The following is an 18,747-nucleotide window of genomic DNA, read 5'->3' on the forward strand; positions in this document are numbered from 1 at the left end:
ATCCTCCTGCCTAGTTTTTATTTTTCTTCTCTGTCAAGTCTGCTTTTCTGGGGGGGGGGGGTCCCCCCATCCTCTGCATCTTTCTACTGTTATTTTCTCCTTTTCTTTTCTCCTCCATTGTCCCCCCCCCCCCCCGCCCCCATGTTCTGCTGCAGGGAATGTCGATGCTTCTGGCGGAATCGCATGTTTCCGCCTGTTCAGTTATGCCGGCAGCCATTCCACCAGTTCCACCAGAGTGACCATTCTGCCTGTTTTTTGTTCTGTATTATTCCTCCCAGTGCTCATTTGTTTTCTTTTTTAGCTCCATCCTTCCTGATGTGGATGCGCTCACATACCCTATTATATCTTATGTTGATGATACTTGCCTTCCCCAGGGGCATCTGTTATATCCAGAGTTATCGTGTCAGTAACCAGACATCACATGAACTGGAGTGACTTATTGGATGTTTAGTGTGTGAGCCAAGTGAGAGATTGGGTGATGAAAACAGCAGATGAGTGATCTGGCAGTTTGGAGAAATGCCGAGGAGTGAGTGAGCTCAAGAGTTGGTCTTTAAAGAACTCTGAATGGGATATCTCAAATTTTACAATATGTCTCTCCTCTATTCCCCTTTCCTTTCCACCTCTGTTTCGATTTCTCTCTCTCTTTCTCTCGCTCTCTCACTCTTTCTCTGTCTGTCTCTGCCCACAGGATCAGGGTTTGGCATCAGCCAGTCCAGTCGCCTGTCTTCGTCAGTCAGTGCCATGAGGGTCCTCAACACAGGTTCAGATGTGGAGGAGGCTCTTGCAGACGCACTGGTAAGAGCAGACAAACATGCACAAAATAATGAGCAAACGCACAAGAACCCGTTTTTAATCTATTCAATGTACACACATCAGAGCAAGCTATCAGCAGCTCACAGCTCCTGGTGAGAGCGAGTGAGTGAGTCTTCTCTGACTAACCCATGGTTCTGCCTCTGTTTAATGCTGTCAGCTGTTGGGAGACATGCGGTCTAAGGTCAGCTCCTTCCCCCCGCCTCATATGTGTGTGTCTTTAGTTGTGTTACCGTGTGCGTTCTAGTGCCTTTGTCAAGCAGATATATCGTGACCTGTCATTACTGCAACTTGTCATTTCTCTCAGCTAAATTTCAAACTCTCTCTCTACATTGGCGTCCCCTCCTCCCCGCAGAAGAAGCCAGCACGGCGGCGGTACGAAAATTACGGCATGTACTCCGATGACGATGCCAACAGCGACGCGTCCAGCGCCTGCTCGGAGCGATCTTACAGCTCGCGGAATGGAGGAGCCATCCCCACCTACATGAGACAGACGGAGGACGTTGCTGAGGTTGGTGAACATAACAGCCAATTAACATCACCGTCAACACTCCGCTTAAGTAATTGAACTAAACAATGTATGTCGAGCCAGACACCAATGCTACAAAGGGCTGGAAAATTGATTCCCATCTGTGATCAGCCCTGCTAAAATTGTATGCCGTCATGGTTTGATCAGAGGGTTTGGCAAGCATGCCAGACGTTATTCCACACTCACCTATATTTTTCAATTAGCTGTATTCATATGCAGCAAATGTTTATATACTAACACAACATTTTGACTACTGATATCACTTCTGAGTACTAAATTTAATGAAACACCCATTACTGAGCTTGAATTTTTCCTTGATTATAATGAGGGCAATTAGGATTTAAGGGTAGGATGAGATTATTTTGAAAAGGTATTGTTCCTTTATGTGTGGAAAAGGTGAAATATGGCTTCCTTTGTTTGAATTTAAGTGTCAAGGAAAGTCTTCAGTACCTTTCTTTAGTAGAGAAGTGGCCTAATTTCCTTTACCGGTATCTTAGTAGGTATGATGTTGACACACAAGTCACAACAGTGGTGTGTGTCTGTGTCTGTGTCTTGTGTCCATTACCAGGTCTTGAACCGCTGTGCCAGTGCCAACTGGTCTGAGAGGAAGGAGGGGCTTCTGGGTCTGCAGGCACTGCTCAAGAACCAGCGCACCCTTAGGTTAGCCAATTAGAGGGCTAGATTTAACCTGTCAGCCTATCACGGGAAACGTTATTTTTTCTACAGGCTTTATTGGTCGGTCATTTTCACTAACTGAGGCTCTTTTCTGTCCGCAGTCGAGTGGAGCTGAAGAGACTATGTGAAATCTTCACAAGGATGTTTGCGGACCCTCACAGTAAGGTATGGGTGCATGCAGCTTAAGTGCTTGCTCACACAGACACATGCACACAGTGTACTCTTCAGCCCACGATAACACATAAAGTCATTGTTCACCTACTTTTATTTTACCTTGGTTTCAAATACTTTGTTGATGTTTACACCGTCATCCTCCACTGTACCGGATTCTGCCGAAAGCGGGAAAATGAATATATAAATTTAATGCCCACACATTTTTTTTTTTTTTACTTGCAGACTAAAAAAGATGTTTAATTGCAGTCACTTAAAGATAAGGGATAAACGAGTCAAAATACACCTTCAATTGAAACACTCATGCATATTTACACTCACACAGGCATGCAGAGCGTGCGTGCGTCCGTAGTTTACTGTTCTCTAACGGCATGCCACACCTGAGTTTGCGTGTGACCTCACAATCTCCGTTGTCCAATGGGATTGCTCTCTCAGTATTCGTCAGCCAGTCCACTGGCTTTGCTCACACTTACTTCACTGCAACCCACTTCTCCCCCCTCACCTCTCGCCCTGCAAAGTCTGAAATGATCACACTGATCAAACACAAACTCACGCACACACAAGCACACATAAGGATACACACTCTTTGGCTGCCAGCTCTTCTTCCTGACTAACCTGCTGCGGTTCGGCCTTTCTAACTCCGCCTCTTTTCCTCCGGCGTTTTGAGTCCCCCCCCCCCCTCCCGCCTCTACTCCCCCCCCCCCTCACACACCTGCAGACAGGTGTGTGAGCCCCTCTCATTCCCCCTCGTTTGACATGAAGATTTGATGAATTTCAGCGAGACTCCGGCAGGGTGTATGGAATGGCAGAATCCGGTATAAGCTCAGCCTCCTTCAAGGTACATCTCACCCTGACACCCTCTCCTCCCTTCATCTGTCTGTTCCAGACCACTTTCACTCCCTGTCATTCTCCATGTCTGCTTTTCTTTTCTTTCATTTGTCTAGGGTTGTGTAGACAAGAAATTCTACTTTTCAGTGAAGACTTTTTTCTTCAAATCCAGTATCTCATGCAGATGCGTTACCTATCTGAAAGTTAATTTTGTTGAGCGCTTTCTAGAACAGTAGAAACATGAGCAGAGAGTCAACTTTTCATGGAAGTTACAATTTTCGTATTGCATCTATAAGAAATGTGTGTGTGTGTGTGTGTGTGTGTGTTGGTGTGCACTTTTTTGACCTTGTGTTTGTGTATCATTTGTCAGCGTGCTAATGGATATGTCTCTCTCTCTCCCCGCCATGCCAATCCCACCGTCTGGAACTCTGCAGAGAGTAAGTTTAGCCACTTGAATGACAACACCTCTCCATGCTTCGTGTGTTTGATTGTGAAACTGCTTCACTAATCTGAGTGGGCCGTGAATGGCTGTCACCAAGACAACAGCGTACTACACACTAACCGGCCTCGACAGTGTCACATGATGATTAATTTCCTGTCATCGTGCTGTCTTGCAGAAACAGTCAGTACGCAGAGATGTTTACGGAGTGTCTCTCATTAATATCTGAAGTGAATTGTCATTTTGATTCCTTATTAATAAGCTTGGGTATGATCAGATGATTAAGTTGTCCAGATGACTAGAGAACTTCAAAACTTAACCGCTGTGACTAATATTACTGTCATAAGAGCCCAGCGACACATCCCATATACAGTAAACTGCAAATGCACATTTATGTAGGGGTGCTTTGTTGTGTGTGCACATGGGACATTGTATGCATGTGTCAGTAAACGAGTGTATAATCCATTCCCCTATGTGTATGTGTGTGTGGGATTTTGTGTGTTTAGGTGTTCAGCATGTTCCTGGAGACACTGGTGGACTTTATCCTGGTCCATAAGGATGACCTGCAGGACTGGCTGTTTGTGCTGCTTACCCAGCTGCTGAAGAAGATGGGAGCTGATCTACTGGGTTCTGTACAGGCCAAAGTCCAGAGAGCTCTGGACATCACACGGTCAGTGACACACACACGCACACACACACGCATACAGTCAAGGAAGAATACAGAAAGTTGAGGCCTTTCTGCTGCTGATGCATTTATTTGTGATAGGAATGCCAGTATAGCATGATGAGTGGTTGTCTCCAACCTCAGGTGCCACACGTGTTGCCGCTAGGGCTGCAGGGCTGCAACTATTGATTATAGTAACCGAGTATTCTGGCCAATACGCAGACAGTTTGTTGAACTGAGAAATTCTTCACTGGAGAAAATAAAACTAGGTATTAACTAATTAGGGACTTGGAATGGAATCTGAATTTACTTCAATCCAATTTGGATATTTCACCTTCCAAACATTACTGCGCTGTTCTGTAACTCTGCAGAGCTGAGGAATGACTAACACGAGGAACAAAAACACAATTATCTTAATCGAGTTGTTTGAGTAATAGTTTCAGTCCATTAGTTTTGAATCAAATCCCTCCCAAAATGTCTTTGTGTTCTGTTGTCTCCCTCTTCCTCTCTTTCTGTCTCTGTCTCGCTGTCTGTCTAATCTATTCATCTAATCTGTCTATATGCTATATGTCTCTTTGTGTGTATGTATGATGTGAAGTCATGTTCGGGAATATTGAATTGACCTTCAATTCTCTTGCAGAGAGTCTTTCCCCAATGACCTCCAGTTCACCATCCTCATGCGGTTCACTGTGGACCAGACACAGACCCCTAACCTCAAGGTACATGACCACTTCGTTTGATACTTGTGTGTGTGCATGCATGGAAAAGAGAAACAAGTGTGTGTGTGTGTGTGTGTGTAAGTGAAAAGAGAGGGAAAGGGATGAACGGAGTGGAGACTGGAATATCAGGGACTAAGTAACCATGGTAACTGCTGCACTGGTATGAACCCATGCCTGCCCATATCGGCTCCACCCCAACCCGCTCGCCTTGAACCCTGGGCTCTGATTGGACTGCCCTGCCTCCAATTAGCCCACTCCACTTGCTTCTTGCTCCACTGCAGTCTGGACTCACCCTTCAAGCTCTCCTGCTCTATCACCCCCCCCATGACCTCCCCTAACTTTTTTCTGTTAGAAACGTTCTTCTGCTGTCGTCACTAATATCAATACAACCACGCCTTTTTCTCCTATCCCCCATCCCACGCCCTCCTCTAACCTCCCTCCTTCACACTCACTCATTCCTGATGTTGTCTTTCCGCCTAGTCTCTCCCTATATCATATCCCCCCCTTCCTACTGCATTCTTTCCCCCTTGTTAACCTCCCTCTCTTTCCCTTCCCACTGTGTCCATCTCTAAGTTTCCTTCCTCTATCTCTATTCTCACTCTGACATTCCTCAAGCTTGTCTTACCCCCCCCTCCAAATATCCTCCTCTTTCTTTCTTTCTTTCTCTCTTTCTCTCTCTCTCTCTCTCTCTCTCTCTCTCTCTCTCTCTCTCTCTCTCTCTCTCTTTGTTGATTGACACGGTGCTTCTCCTCTCTCTCTCTGAAGCCTGTGCGGAGCTCGTGTTGTGGGCGAGGCAGGGGAGGGTCCGGGGTAAAATTGTTCCCCCCCAGAGCGCGCCGCCATGCCTGCTCTCTAGACGAGCAGGTCGCAGCCTGGAACCAGTCCTGCCAGGTCAGTGCGCTCCGGGGGGAGCGATTCAGTGGCGCGCGCAATTCTACTACGTTTTTTTTTTTCCCCTTTTCTTTGTTATTTTTCCCAGGAGCCGGCTTAGGTCATTGAGGTAGATGTAGGTGAACAGAGAGAGGATGTAAAAGAGAGAGTTTGTAGAAAGTGTAGAGAAGAAGAAACTGATTGAGGGCAGGTGTTGTGGAGTTTGGGATGCTGCACTGAATGTTTGTGTTTGACTGTTGGTTCCTTTTTTGTCTTTGTCAGATGTCCTTATTTTCCTTTTTGACTCATTTGTGTCCACCTGTTTGTAAAACATGATCATGAACACACTTTGAATCCTTTCCAACCACTCAACATTACACTTTCCTCAGACAGGAGTTCATCAAATCATTTCATTTCTCAGATCTACCCCAAGAGATGCACATCTCCCCTGGCTGCACAAGATGACTGAATATTTGTGGTTGTAGTCCTGTGTGATGATTGTCTTTAGTTCTGTCATTACAATATGTGCACTTGCAGGTTGATTATTGGCCATGTAGAGCAAGTGTAATGCTGCTGTTTGTCAACAATGTTAACTAATGCCTTGCATAAATATGTCCATGTGTCTCTTTGCCTGTGCGTGTGCGTGTGTGTGTGTCTGTGTCTGTGTCTATCCAGGTGAAGGTGGCCATTCTGAAGTATATTGAGACACTGACGTTACAGATGGAGGCGCCAGACTTTGTCAACTCCAGCGAGACACGGTTGGCCGTTTCCCGCATCATCACGTGGACCACTGAACCGAAGAGCTCTGATGTCCGGAAGGTACGAGAGTGGAGATGGATTTGCGATTTCACTCAGAGATGACGTCTGATCCATCGATAATGTTTATGACTTACTGGACACTGTGACGGGGCAGAGGGTCAGAATTCAGTTCAAGCACGATAACATTTAGCAAATGAGTCTTACCTAGACACTCAGAGATGAAACTACCAGCCTGTCTTCCACTCACTGAAATATTGAAATTTGAACCCCTCACTCAGACTGGAAGGGCAGCTGGTAGAGCAGGTGGAACCTTGTAAATACCTTGGGACAGAGATAGACATCTCCCTGTCCTTCTCCCAACACGCTGACTTGGTGTACAAGAAAACCCAGCAGCGCCGGTACCTGCTGAGGGAGCTCAGGAGTTTTAATGTGAGCCAAGTCGTTTTGACTGTACAATAATACACTCATTGAATCCCTACTCAGCTTCAGTATCGCTTGCTGGTACGATGTTGTCACCGTTAAAAACAAAATGAAACTCTTGGATCACCGTTCAGGCCAGTGAAATAACAGGCTCGATGTAACCTTCACTACCTGAGTTGTATACTGAGATGTATTACTGAAAAAGCCACCCTCATTACACAGGACCCCTCCAGTTCTTTGAGTTACTCCCATCCAGCCCCTGGCCAAGTAAAACACTTTCGAAAATTCCTTCCTTCCCTGAGCCATAAGCACCCTAAATAAATTAAAATAAGCACTTTATCCGTTTCACTAAATAACTTATATTTTTACCCATTTTTTGAACTTTTGCCATTCTCAATTTTTATTAACCTTTTCATTCTGCCTTTTTAATTTGTTGTCTGTTTTGTCTGATGTATGAGACATGTCAAACAAGAATTTCTGTTTCATTGTGACAGACAATAAAGCTTCTTGAAATATCACTGGGGTAACAATAAATATATGATTTTTTTTATTTCCTTTTGATATATTTAATGTTTTCAGACTCATGCAAACACAGCAGAATGAGAAAGCTTGGGGAACAAGGGCTGTGTGAAACACATGTAGAAGTTTTTGGTCTTTCCTTCTGTGAGAGTTTTGTGTTGCTCTGTGTGGTTGTGTTGTTAGGCAGCCCAGTCGGTGCTGATTTCCCTGTTCCAGCTCAACACTCCAGAGTTCACCATGCTGCTGGCAGCCCTGCCCAAAACCTTCCAGGATGGAGCCACCAAGCTGCTCCAAAACCACCTGAGGAATACTGGCAATAGTGCACAGGTCTCTCCGACACGCACACACACACACTTGGGATCAGTGTGAGTGTAGTCTCACTTAAAGGATTGATCCAGGCGTCCAGGTAGCATAGCGGTCTATTCCGTTGCCTACCAACACGGGGATCACCGGTTCAAATCCCCGTGTTACCTCCAGCTTGGTCGGGCATCCCTACAGACACAATTGGACACATCTGCGGGTGAGAAGCCGGATGTGAGTATGTATCCTGGTTGCTGCATTAGCACCTCCTCTGGTCGGTCGGGGCGCCTGTTCAGGGGGGAAGGGGGAACTGGGGAGAATAGCGTGACCCTCCCACGTGCTACATCCCCCTAGCGAAACTCCTCACTGTGAGGTGAAAAGAAGCAGCTGGTGACTCCACATGTATTGGAGGAGGCATGTGGTAGTCTGCAGCCCTCCCCGGATCGGCAGGGGGGGTGGTGCAACAACCGGGATGGCTCCAGAAAAAATTGGGTAATTGGCCAAGTACAATTGGGAGAAAAAGGGGCAAACCCCCCCCTCCCCATAAAAAAAGGATTGATCCCGTTTCATTGATCATTGTATTTTGGATGCTGATGGTACAGCAGACCTAACATTTTTGATTCCCTGTTCCTAAGGCACCGATGGGAAGCCCGCTAACACGTCACACCCCTCGATCCCCAGCCAGCTGGTCCAGTCCGCTCACCTCCCCCACCAACACCTCTCAGAACACCCCTTCACCAAGGTAACACGCATTCAAAAACACAGTCAGTCTACTTCCCACCACTTAACTGAATTCATCAAGATGGCGGTCACTCTTCATGTGACAGAATGCTACATCCCCGGGACCTCAAGTATAAAACTTTGCATAGAAGCTACACCACAAACCTGGGTACGCACAAAACAAGAAAACCTTTATAAATCCCAAACTAATTTGAAATTGTGTGCACAAGCACAGAAATAGCCATAAATGGATATTGAAACCGGTGGTATTTCAGTTGAAATATTTAAAAAACGGACGGTGTTCGTAGCAGAGAAAGAGGCGTTATGACAAACTATTATCAGTGCTGATGGTGAGTCGCTGAGTTTTCTCATTTTGAAACAGCAGTTTGAAACATTATCTCAACTGATGTCAGCTGGACATTAAAAGACCTTGTTGAAAAATACATGTTTGTATTGAGTATCATCTGGGTCATCGCCATTTCATGTAGATTCAACATATCACATCTAAAAGTGTCTGAGCTTGGCAGCATCTAATGCACTTTGGGCGGGCCAGGGTCGGGTCAGAGTCCTGTCAGGTAAGCCCTGTCATCTGAGAGGTGATGGATTGGTTTAGCATATAGATGAACAACAATACATTAAATAGGCCCCAGATAACTTCTTAGATTTCGGCGCCATCTGTTATGTTACTGTCGCAGAGACAACTGACACGACACGTGCATTTATTTATAAGCTGTGTTGATAAGGCGTAGCTTTGTTCACAGATAAAGTCAAGTTAAATTGCGATACTTGATTATTTATTGAATTCAGAAATAGGAAATAATTGCCTCAACACCAGAACGACCAGGATTTCACTCCTACCTAAAACGACCATGAGCGGTCAAGATAAATACCCAATTGAGATATTAATGCATTACATATGTTAGTATGTCTGTTAGGAAACGACTGACACCAAAATTAACATTTTAACAACTTTAGTACTATTTTTCAAACAATTTAAAATGGCCGCTGTCCAATGCCTTTAAATACTGCAACGCCTCGGTGGTAATCATGGTGCGTCTGAAACGGTGTCTGTACCCAGACATGTTGGAAATAATCAAGTTTAGACTGTTACTCTGCACTGGAGACCGCTAGTGTGTTTCTAGGATAGAGCAATGAAGTTCACGAAGGAAATGATGCGACCAACATGCGTCGTAAATATTGACATGACGCACACGATCACGCACAAATTACTAGCGGACATTTTGACCGGTCATGGTCATTTTAGGTAGATCTTAGCTTCTTTTTTTTTTCTCCTCAATTGATCTAAAACTCATTTTAATACAATATATGCAATTTTAGGAGCATTTAGGGAGCGGCAGGTCTATCTCTTTTTCCTCACATAGTTATTAAGCTTTGAAAATGCAAACCGGTCGTAATGAGCGTCTTGGTCATTCTAGTGTTAAAGCAGTCCTTATGCTTCCAAGGATGTGTTGTGTCCAGTGCAAAGTGCAAAACAAGGCTTCTTGGGAACTAATCTGAACGGTGATGGTGTAATTCTTCCATAGCCATCACACTGTGACCAAAATGAATTTAATGATGTGTTGACACGGTCACTGGCCAAAGGATCAGCACCAGCCAGTATGAGTGGCACCTGCGTACTGGTTGGCCTGTGATTAGGTGCACCTGTCAGGGTCTGTGATCTGGGCTCTCCCATCTCCTGATTGGTGCTTTGGTTCACCTGCGCCCAGTCTCCTTGATTGGCCTGTGATGGTATGCACCTGTGCTGGGGACTATTTGACCGGGTGTTTTGTAGACATTCCTGGTCGAGTCTTGAAGAGGCTTCATGTTTGTCTGCGGAAGCGCTTGGATCCTGAACCCTCCTCTGTGTGAGAGAGTGTTTGCTTTGTTTAGTATTTTATGTTTACTCAGGTTTGCAGTATTGCCTGCCCTGTTTTGCAGTAGTCTTTTTTTATTTTGTGTTTAGCTGAAGCCCAGTAAAGAGACGTGATACTTGACCAACTGCCTCTGCCTCTTCTCTGCAATCGGGTCCAAATACACTGCGTTACAGCAAGACTCGACCAGACATGGACCCAACAGAGTTAGAGCAGTTGCGCACCGCCATTACCACCCAAGGTGCAGTTCTGGGCGAACGGCATACCAAGCTGCAGTCGCTGGAGGTGAGTGTCCGCTCCATCTCCAGTTCTGTTGAAGAGATCAACCCCATGCTTCAGCAGCTGACAGCGGATCGCTTCCAGCTGCAGCAGGTCCAGGCTCAACAGCAGCAGATGATGGCCGCCATCACCAGCCTCACCACCGCTCTCAAGCGGCTACAGCCTGTCTCCCGGTCTGCGGGCACTGAACTCGCTAGCCACCAGCCTGTCTCCTAGCCCGGTAAACCACCAATCAAAGGGTGGTACTGAGCCGGTTCCGGCCCTGGGCACACTCTGGGGAACCCGCCTGGCCAGGGGAGGTACCCGGAGTCTCTGCCAGTCCCATGTTCCTTGACGGCCGGCTGACGTCCTGTCTGACTACCAGTCACCGGCCACACCAGCCGACTCCTACAGGCTGCCTGTGTCCCAGTCTGCGGGCACTGAACCTGTTAGCCGCCAGCCTGCCTACCGGCCGGTAAACCACCAATCAAATGGTGGTGCCGAGCCGGCTCCAGCCCTGGACCCACTCTGGGGAACCCGCCTGGCCAGGGGAGGTCCCTGGAGTCTCCGCCAGTCCCATGTTCCTCGACGGCCAGCTGATGTCCTGTCCGACTACCAGTCGCTGGCCACACTGGCCAACTCCGTCTACAGCTTCCTGTTTGGCTGGCCACTTCCACCGGCCAGTTGGGCTTAGCAGCCCAGCGTCCCCAAGCCGCAGCCGCCCAGCATCCCCGGGGCGCTTGCGAAATCTGCTCCACAAGCGGCTGCCGGGCCGCCTCTGAAACCTGCTCCACGAGCAGCTGCCGGGCTGCCTCTGAAACCTGCGCCATGGGTGGCCGTCCCGCCGCCTCTGAAACCTGCTCCACGTGCGGCCATCCCGCCGTCTCCGAGGTCAGTTTGCCCCGCGGCAATCCCGCCACCTCCGAGGCCTGTTTCCCCTGCGGTCACCATGCCACCTCAGAGGTCCGGTTCCCTCACAGCCGCCACGCCGCCTCTGAGGTCTGTTTCCCCAGCAGCTGTCCTGCCGCCTCCAAAGTCTGGTTGCCCAGCAGCCCTCCAGCCACAGCGGTACTATCAGTGTCATCCATCTGCCCGTCCACCGGAGATGTTCTGCGTCCTGGCCGTCCACCTGGGATCCCTGGCCCCATTCATCCTCCCCCTGGGCCCCCTGTCCATCCTGCTGGGTCCTTTGGGTTTGGGATGCCTGGAATCCGTCCTTGGGAGGGGGCTACTGACATGGTCACTGGCCAGAGGATCAGCAGCCAACAGGTGACATTTCCCTATCGGCCTGCAACCAGCCAGTATGAGTGGCACCTGCGTACTGGTTGGCCTGTGATTAGGTGCACCTGTCAGGGTCTGTGATCTGGGCTCTCCCATCTCCTGATTGGTGCTTTGGTTCACCTGCCCCCAGTCTCCTTGATTGGCCTGTGATGGTGTGCACCTGTGCTGGGGACTATTTGACTGGGTGTTTTGCAGACGTTCCTGGTGGAGTCTTGGAGAGGCTTCACATTTCTCTGTGGAAGCGCTTGGATCCTGAACCCTCATCTGCCTCCTCTGTGTGAGAGAGTGTTTGCTTTGTTTAGTATTTTATGTTTACTCAAGTTTGCAGTATTGCCTGCCCTGTTTGGCAGTAGTCTTTTGTTATTTTGAGTTTAGCTGAAGTCCAGTAAAGAGACGTGATACTTGACCAACTGCCTCTGCCTCTTCTGTGCAACTGGGTCCAAATACACTGCGTTGCATATGTTAAAGCAAAATTACCTCGTGCCACTTGGTGCCAGTGTGATGGTTGTGTGCAAGGATGGCGGATCCTTGTACGTAGTATATCTGTTGTATAGGCACAATTCAAAAGCCATTATTTGTGTTGGGAAGGGAAAAAAATCATATTCTTTTCATAGAAGAAGGGTGATACTGCATATAGGCTGTGACCGTATGTTGATTAACTTGTTTAAAACAAATTGTACTTCCAACTGAGTGCAATGCATTGAGCTTTGTTTCATGACTTTGCTGTGGGAGGTGCAATTTCCCACTTACTCTAAAATGTGTGTACGCCTGGGTCAAAGTTTGATATGCACATTGTCACGTCAAATTTACTTATAAATCCTGTGTGTACATAGGAAATGCCTTTTGCATACGCAACATTTATACATCATGAGGCCCAAGGTGTACAAAAATATCAGCTAGACTACATTAGCAGAACTCTGATTCACTGCGACAGTGCTGCATGTAGTGATACTGTGGAATGCAAGTTTATTTTTCTTGACTTGTAATTGGCAGTAAGTTGCCACTAACACAGTAAAACTTAGTTCGCCAATCTTCCAGACCAGTAAACATAATTCACAATTTTGATTACAAAAATCAAGGAGATGGTTATTATTTTGGCCGTAATCGCACAACCACATGATGACACATTTTTTTCTTTGTGTGCGTTTACAGTGCGTTTGATTACGACACCGAGAACATGAACTCGGAAGACATCTACAGCTCTCTGAAAGGTGTTACAGAGGCCATCCAGAACTTTAGCGTCCGCAGCCAGGAGGACATGAACGAACCAATCAGACGAAGGGAAGGAGAGGAGGTGGGTAGAGCATGTTTGTATGCATTGACGTTTGTGTATGGCGGAGGGATGGCTGTCACATCTGGTCAGACTGTTGTGTCGTCATGTTGTTGGTATTGCTTTCTACATCTCTTGCCTTATAGCAGCTCTCTTTGTAGAATTGTTAGTGAAGTAGAGCGATTTTACGGGTTTTGAACTAATGTTTTTCATATGGTAAGAAACTGTAATGGAAGCTAACATTATGTTATGGCACTGGCGTTGGTCTACTCCTGGGCCTCAGGCAGGCCAGGATGCTAACAGGTAGTATGTCTCGATAGGCCAGATGATTAACTTTCGTTGTACTGGCAGTTTTCCCACTATGGGGGTTACAGGAAATATTGGATGGACTGATACATCGGTCAGTATGTAATGATGTCAATACATTCTTCTCGGTGTTGCCATAGCAGTGTAGTACAGCAGTCTGTAGTCTCAGAAGGCTGAAAAGCTGCCATAGCCAAGTACAATTTTGTCTCACAGCTTGGTTCCTAGGACTTGAAGATGCCAGTTTTTACACAAACAAGCATACACAGCCTTAGGTGGCCCTGATACCTGATCTGTCCCACCCTTCCCTCCATGGCTTGGGAACTTTCAAGTGTACATTTTGTGTCAACAAGACCAGGGTGGGCGTAAACGATCAACCATAACTTCCAGTAAAATCATGTTCATGGGTTCTTATGGATTTAACTGGAATGAAACCTACTCTGAAATGGTTTTCATTGTGAGAATATCCTCGTAAGTTTCTGTTTGCCTAGATTTTACACTTGTTAAGATCAGATTTATGAGGATACAAAGAACAGCAAGGGTTAGCTCTTCCTGCAGTCCCTCCTAATACTCCAATGCCATATAGGGACATGGCATGCAGGGTTAACACCCCCTGACATTTTACTCAAGGGGGTAAGTCTGAAATTGAACCAGCCCACATGTCATCAGTGTGCCAATCAAGATGCACCTGACTCATCAAATTGCCAATCAAAGAATGGCATTTAGTGGTTTGGATGTTTTCAAGCTCCTCGCCCTTCTCCGTTCTCACCTGGTAGTATATCTAGTATGTCTCAGACTCTCCCAGCACCAGGGTCGCTGATGTCACAGCTTGGAGAACTTGTTCAAAACATCAGGTCGGAGATGTCTCTTTAACATGTGTCCCCAGAGTGGGGTGTGTGATCTCCCCACTAAAATGATCAGTTTTGCAGTTATTTTACTCCCCAGATGGGGACACAGATAGCGTGGAATAATTACTGCTCTGGTCAGAGGTTCCACTCGCCACACAAATCCCCCATCTACAACAGGGACAGACGGCAAAGGAGCTTCTTAGATAGGACCTTTTGATATTAAGTGGACCAGTCTAGGGGTCCCCATAACTGCTAAGTTTGAAAACCCCTGATCTAAAACTTTGTGGCTTTGTTAAGGGTGTGCATTTAATGTTTTATGTTGTTTTCCCATCATCACAGTTCACATTATTCACAAGATGCTTAGCTGTCGTCCACACCAAAAGATCTGTTCCTTGGCAGGAAAGGAATCCTACATCTTGACAAGAAACGCTGTCACCATTTAGGATGGCAGGACTTTTATATTTCCTGTCTTTGTGACATGCTCTTTTCAAAGTCAGCTTGACATTTTGCATCCTGCTGTGTCTCTGTCCCCCAGGGAGGCAGTGGGACAGACAGCAAAGCAGCAGACACAGTGGACGGCGGTCGTATGGCGCTGGACAACAAAACGTCCCTCCTTAACACCACTCTGCTCTCCTCCAGCCCCAGAGGGGCCCGCGACCCTTTCTCTGACTCCCCTTTCAAACACATCCTCAAAGACACTAGCCTAGACGACTCTGAGCAGCTGACTGACGGTATACACACAAGCACGTTTATACATGTGTGCATGCAAACACCACTTTAGACACATGCACGATATGGAACATCCCACACAGAAGACTCTTTATGCCATACTGATGCTTCTTTTCACATTCCTCGTTGCCCTTTTGCCCCTGACAGACAGCAGCCTGGACCAGTCAGAGTTGGTGGCTGAGCTACTAAAGGAGTTATCCAATCACAATGAACGTGTGGAGGAGAGGAAGGCGGCGCTGTGTGAGTTGCTAAAGCTGATTCGTGAGAACACCCTGCAGGTGTGGGACGAACACTTCAAGACGATCCTGCTCCTGCTGCTGGAGACGTTGGGTGACAGAGAGGTAAACATTTACACACACATACACTCTTGATGTTCCAAAGTCTGCACAAATTGTCTTCTCACCCTCACTCTCTCCATCTCTCCCCTGTCCTCTGCTGGCTGTCTCTCAGCATGTGATCCGGGCTCTGGCTTTGAGAGTGCTGAGGGAGATTCTCAGCAAGCAGCCCTGGAGGTTTAAGAACTACGCCGAGCTCACAATAATGAAGGCCTTGGAGGCACACAAAGACCCTCACAAGGAGGTAGACACACAAACTAGTGGTAAACATACCACTTCAACATGTACATAAGCAAAATCCCAGCAGAAATTGTTACTCAAACTTGTGCGTGTGTGTGTGCGTGTGTGTAGGTAGTACGAGCGGCGGAGGAGACAGCGGCTATGTTGGCATTGTCCATCAGCCCAGACCAGTGTGTCAAGGTGCTATGTCCCATCATCCAGTCAGCTGACTACCCCATCAATTTAGCGGCCATCAAGATGCAGACAAAGGTCATTGAGAGGGTCCCCCGCGACTGCCTAGTGAGCATGCTTCCTGAGATAGTGCCAGGGTTAATACAGGTAACAAAGACAAATGTGCGCACACACTCACAGATAGCTCAGTCTCCAGGACCACAGATGTTCTTATAAAAGAGAGTTACTCTGTTTTACACCGTCAGTTGTACTTTGCAGAACTTCTTTATGTTGTAAACTGGACTTAATTCACCATAATGATTTCGCGTGGGTGTTATTGTACAGACAAAATCACCATTTTCTGCTGTCACAGAATTTTTTCGACCAAATAATCTCACAAAATATGCAAGGTTGTACATATCCCAGTGGAATATGCAATTATTCCTTATCTGTTTAAGAATATAAGGTGTTACTAAGAGCAGAATCTTTCCTCAACTCTGCTGTAAACTGAGCTTCTCTTTGCCTATTTCCTAGTGTTTTCATAGTTTTCAAGGTTTCACGTTCCAGCCATAAAATCCCCTCTAACCTCAAACACCACCTATGGAGCTGCAAACTAAAGCAGCACGTTTGTCTCTTTGGCCAGGGTTATGACAACTCTGAGAGCAGTGTGAGGAAAGCCTGCGTGTTTTGCCTGGTGGCCATCTATTCAGTCATAGGCGAAGACCTCAAACCACACCTCAGCCAACTTTCCAGCAGCAAGGTGACTTGTTGTTTTCTCTCATTTGTTAGAAGCTTTTAAAGCTTTCTGCAAGAATCTCACTTTCAGTATTTTCCTTTGACAATGTAAAGCAAAAAGGTTGGACATCGAATTGATTGTGTCCATTCATTCTTTGTCTCCCAATGTCTCCAGCTGAAGTTGTTGAATCTGTACATCAAGCGTGCCCAGTCTGGCTCCAGCGGTAGCGAACCCCCGTCTGAAGGCCTATAGGAGAGACAGCATTCCCAACTAGCTGACCACAGAACTGCAACTCTGCCCACAGAACAAAATGCACATATACATGTGAATTCTCACCCAAACAGGCACATGAGCAAAATACACATCCTAACGCATTTACACAAAAGCAAACCTACACAGGCGCAGACACACTAGCATTCATTTGTGCAGATATGGAGGCGCAAATATACTCAATGACACACACACACACACTTTGCTGGAATCCCCCTCTGTCTTCATATGTATCCTGCCCCAGTGCTAAATGAGAGTTGTGGTGCAGAGGAGTGTTGTAGCTCACCGGAGCAATGTCGAGGATTTTCCCTGGTCTCTGGCTTTTGGACTAAACTCCTCCTGACCCTTGGATCCCCCTGCTCCACAGACATCTATACACACACACATAAACACATACGCACACATGCTGGCACAACACCCATATTCCACCCTGGTTTGTCATTAAAACATCCTAAAATGAAGTTATTTAACTAACATCTCCGCCTTCTTTATTTCCGTTGGCCCTCCTGAAAACAACAGTATGCCCTTTGACCTCCATTTCTTTAGCAACAGAGAAGAAAGGGTGGTGGGGTTGGCTTTGTCCTTGGAGGAGGTTTAGGGTCACAAAATCCACGAGACATACAGGACAGGCCAGTGTGTTTATTCTTTAACAGTGGGTTCCAGGGACCAGGTTGCGAGGGGTGTATATTAACGTTGGCTCACAGTGAAGGTATGTTAAGGGCAATGCGGTTTAACTGCAGAGGCTTCTTTTTTATTTTTTGGGACCCCCCCCCCCTTTCTCCCCAGTTGTATCCGGCCAATTACCCCACTCTTCCGAGCCGCCCTGATCTCTGTTCCACCCCCTCTGCCGATCCGGGGAGGGCTGCAGACTACCACATGCCGCCTCCAATACATGTGGAGTCACCAGCCACTTTTCACCTGACAGTGAGGAGTTTCACCAGGGGGACATAGCGCATGGGAGGATCATCCTAGTTCCCCCTCCCCTCCGAACTGGCACCCTGATCAACCAGAGCAGGCGCTAGTGCAGCGACCAGGACCCATACCCACATCCGGCTTCCCACCCGTAGACACAGACAGTTGTTTCTGTAGGGACGCCCGACCAAGCCGGAAGGTAACACGGGGACTTGAACCGCCGATCCCTGTGTTGGTAGGCAACGGAATAGACCGCCACACCACCTGGACACCCAACTGCAGAGGCTTCTAAAGTCTGCAGTATTCACAAACACATACTCTCTCTCTCTCCACCTCCCGCTCTTGCTCTCAAAAGGTGCTGATTAGCCCAAGATACGACCCAACCCAGTACAGGACTAATGCTCATAAGCACGCGACACAGCAGGTCATGCCTGCTCACAGTACTTACATTGGCAGAGTCCGAAGTATAGGAGGTGTTATGTGCTTGGCTATGCATGAGACAAATTTTAAAGAACTTTTTATCTGGGTCTGGCCTGCAGTCACATTAAGGAAAATTTTTAAATTTAACATGAACAGTGTCCACCCCTTTCAGAAAAGCCTGTGGTGCCCTCCGTAGCTCCTAACTTGTCTTGGGTCGGTGTACCCTATGACAGGCTGTGGAGGAATTTGGATGGGTGGTCCTTACTCCATGAAGAATGACTGGACATGGCTTATTATTGTCACATAGTGGATATGTATCTATATATATTAAAAGGAAATATCCAGTAACGGTGTCATTTAGGAGAGTCCCTGGAGGAGAGGGGGGCACGCGCGCACCTGTGCCCATCATTGACTTGATTTTTCTCTGTTGCGCGTGCCGTAGTCTCTCACAAATTGGTTTCTCTTTGCTGAGAAATTTGTAGAAATGTATTATTTACAGATCTGAGAAAATGTCATATGCTTTTTCTCTTCACATTGTGTCATTCTTTCCCTCATGTGAGTAACATTCTAGTTTTCACTGTTGTGTTTACTCTGTGCATTTACAAAGCTGTGCTTACAATTAAATTACATGAATAAAGAACCTGTACAGACCATGATAAACACTGTCTCTTGATATCTGCAATCAAGGTGCCTGGGCCATC

General features: G+C 46.9%; 1 protein-coding gene across 1 annotated transcript in view; it reads left to right on the forward strand.

Annotated features, from left to right (window-relative positions):
- Positions 1-18,697, forward strand: part of clasp2 (cytoplasmic linker associated protein 2) — a 104,823-nt gene extending 86,126 nt beyond the window's left edge. Inside the window, exons 24-42 of the mRNA XM_056298372.1 lie at positions 689-795; positions 971-994; positions 1,166-1,321; positions 1,908-1,999; positions 2,116-2,179; positions 2,964-3,023; positions 3,262-3,264; positions 3,959-4,122; positions 4,757-4,835; positions 6,381-6,524; positions 7,587-7,730; positions 8,339-8,445; positions 12,986-13,127; positions 14,790-14,985; positions 15,131-15,324; positions 15,434-15,562; positions 15,670-15,876; positions 16,352-16,468; positions 16,619-18,697. Of these exons, the coding sequence (XP_056154347.1) occupies positions 689-795; positions 971-994; positions 1,166-1,321; positions 1,908-1,999; positions 2,116-2,179; positions 2,964-3,023; positions 3,262-3,264; positions 3,959-4,122; positions 4,757-4,835; positions 6,381-6,524; positions 7,587-7,730; positions 8,339-8,445; positions 12,986-13,127; positions 14,790-14,985; positions 15,131-15,324; positions 15,434-15,562; positions 15,670-15,876; positions 16,352-16,468; positions 16,619-16,696 (2,207 nt within the window). The 3' untranslated portion in view covers positions 16,697-18,697. The remainder of the gene's footprint in view (positions 1-688; positions 796-970; positions 995-1,165; positions 1,322-1,907; positions 2,000-2,115; positions 2,180-2,963; positions 3,024-3,261; positions 3,265-3,958; positions 4,123-4,756; positions 4,836-6,380; positions 6,525-7,586; positions 7,731-8,338; positions 8,446-12,985; positions 13,128-14,789; positions 14,986-15,130; positions 15,325-15,433; positions 15,563-15,669; positions 15,877-16,351; positions 16,469-16,618) is intronic.
- The last annotated feature ends 50 nt before the right edge of the window (positions 18,698-18,747 follow it).

Source organism: Lampris incognitus, chromosome 18, assembly GCF_029633865.1.
Source record: "Lampris incognitus isolate fLamInc1 chromosome 18, fLamInc1.hap2, whole genome shotgun sequence".
In the NCBI taxonomy this organism is placed as follows: domain Eukaryota; kingdom Metazoa; phylum Chordata; class Actinopteri; order Lampriformes; family Lampridae; genus Lampris; species Lampris incognitus.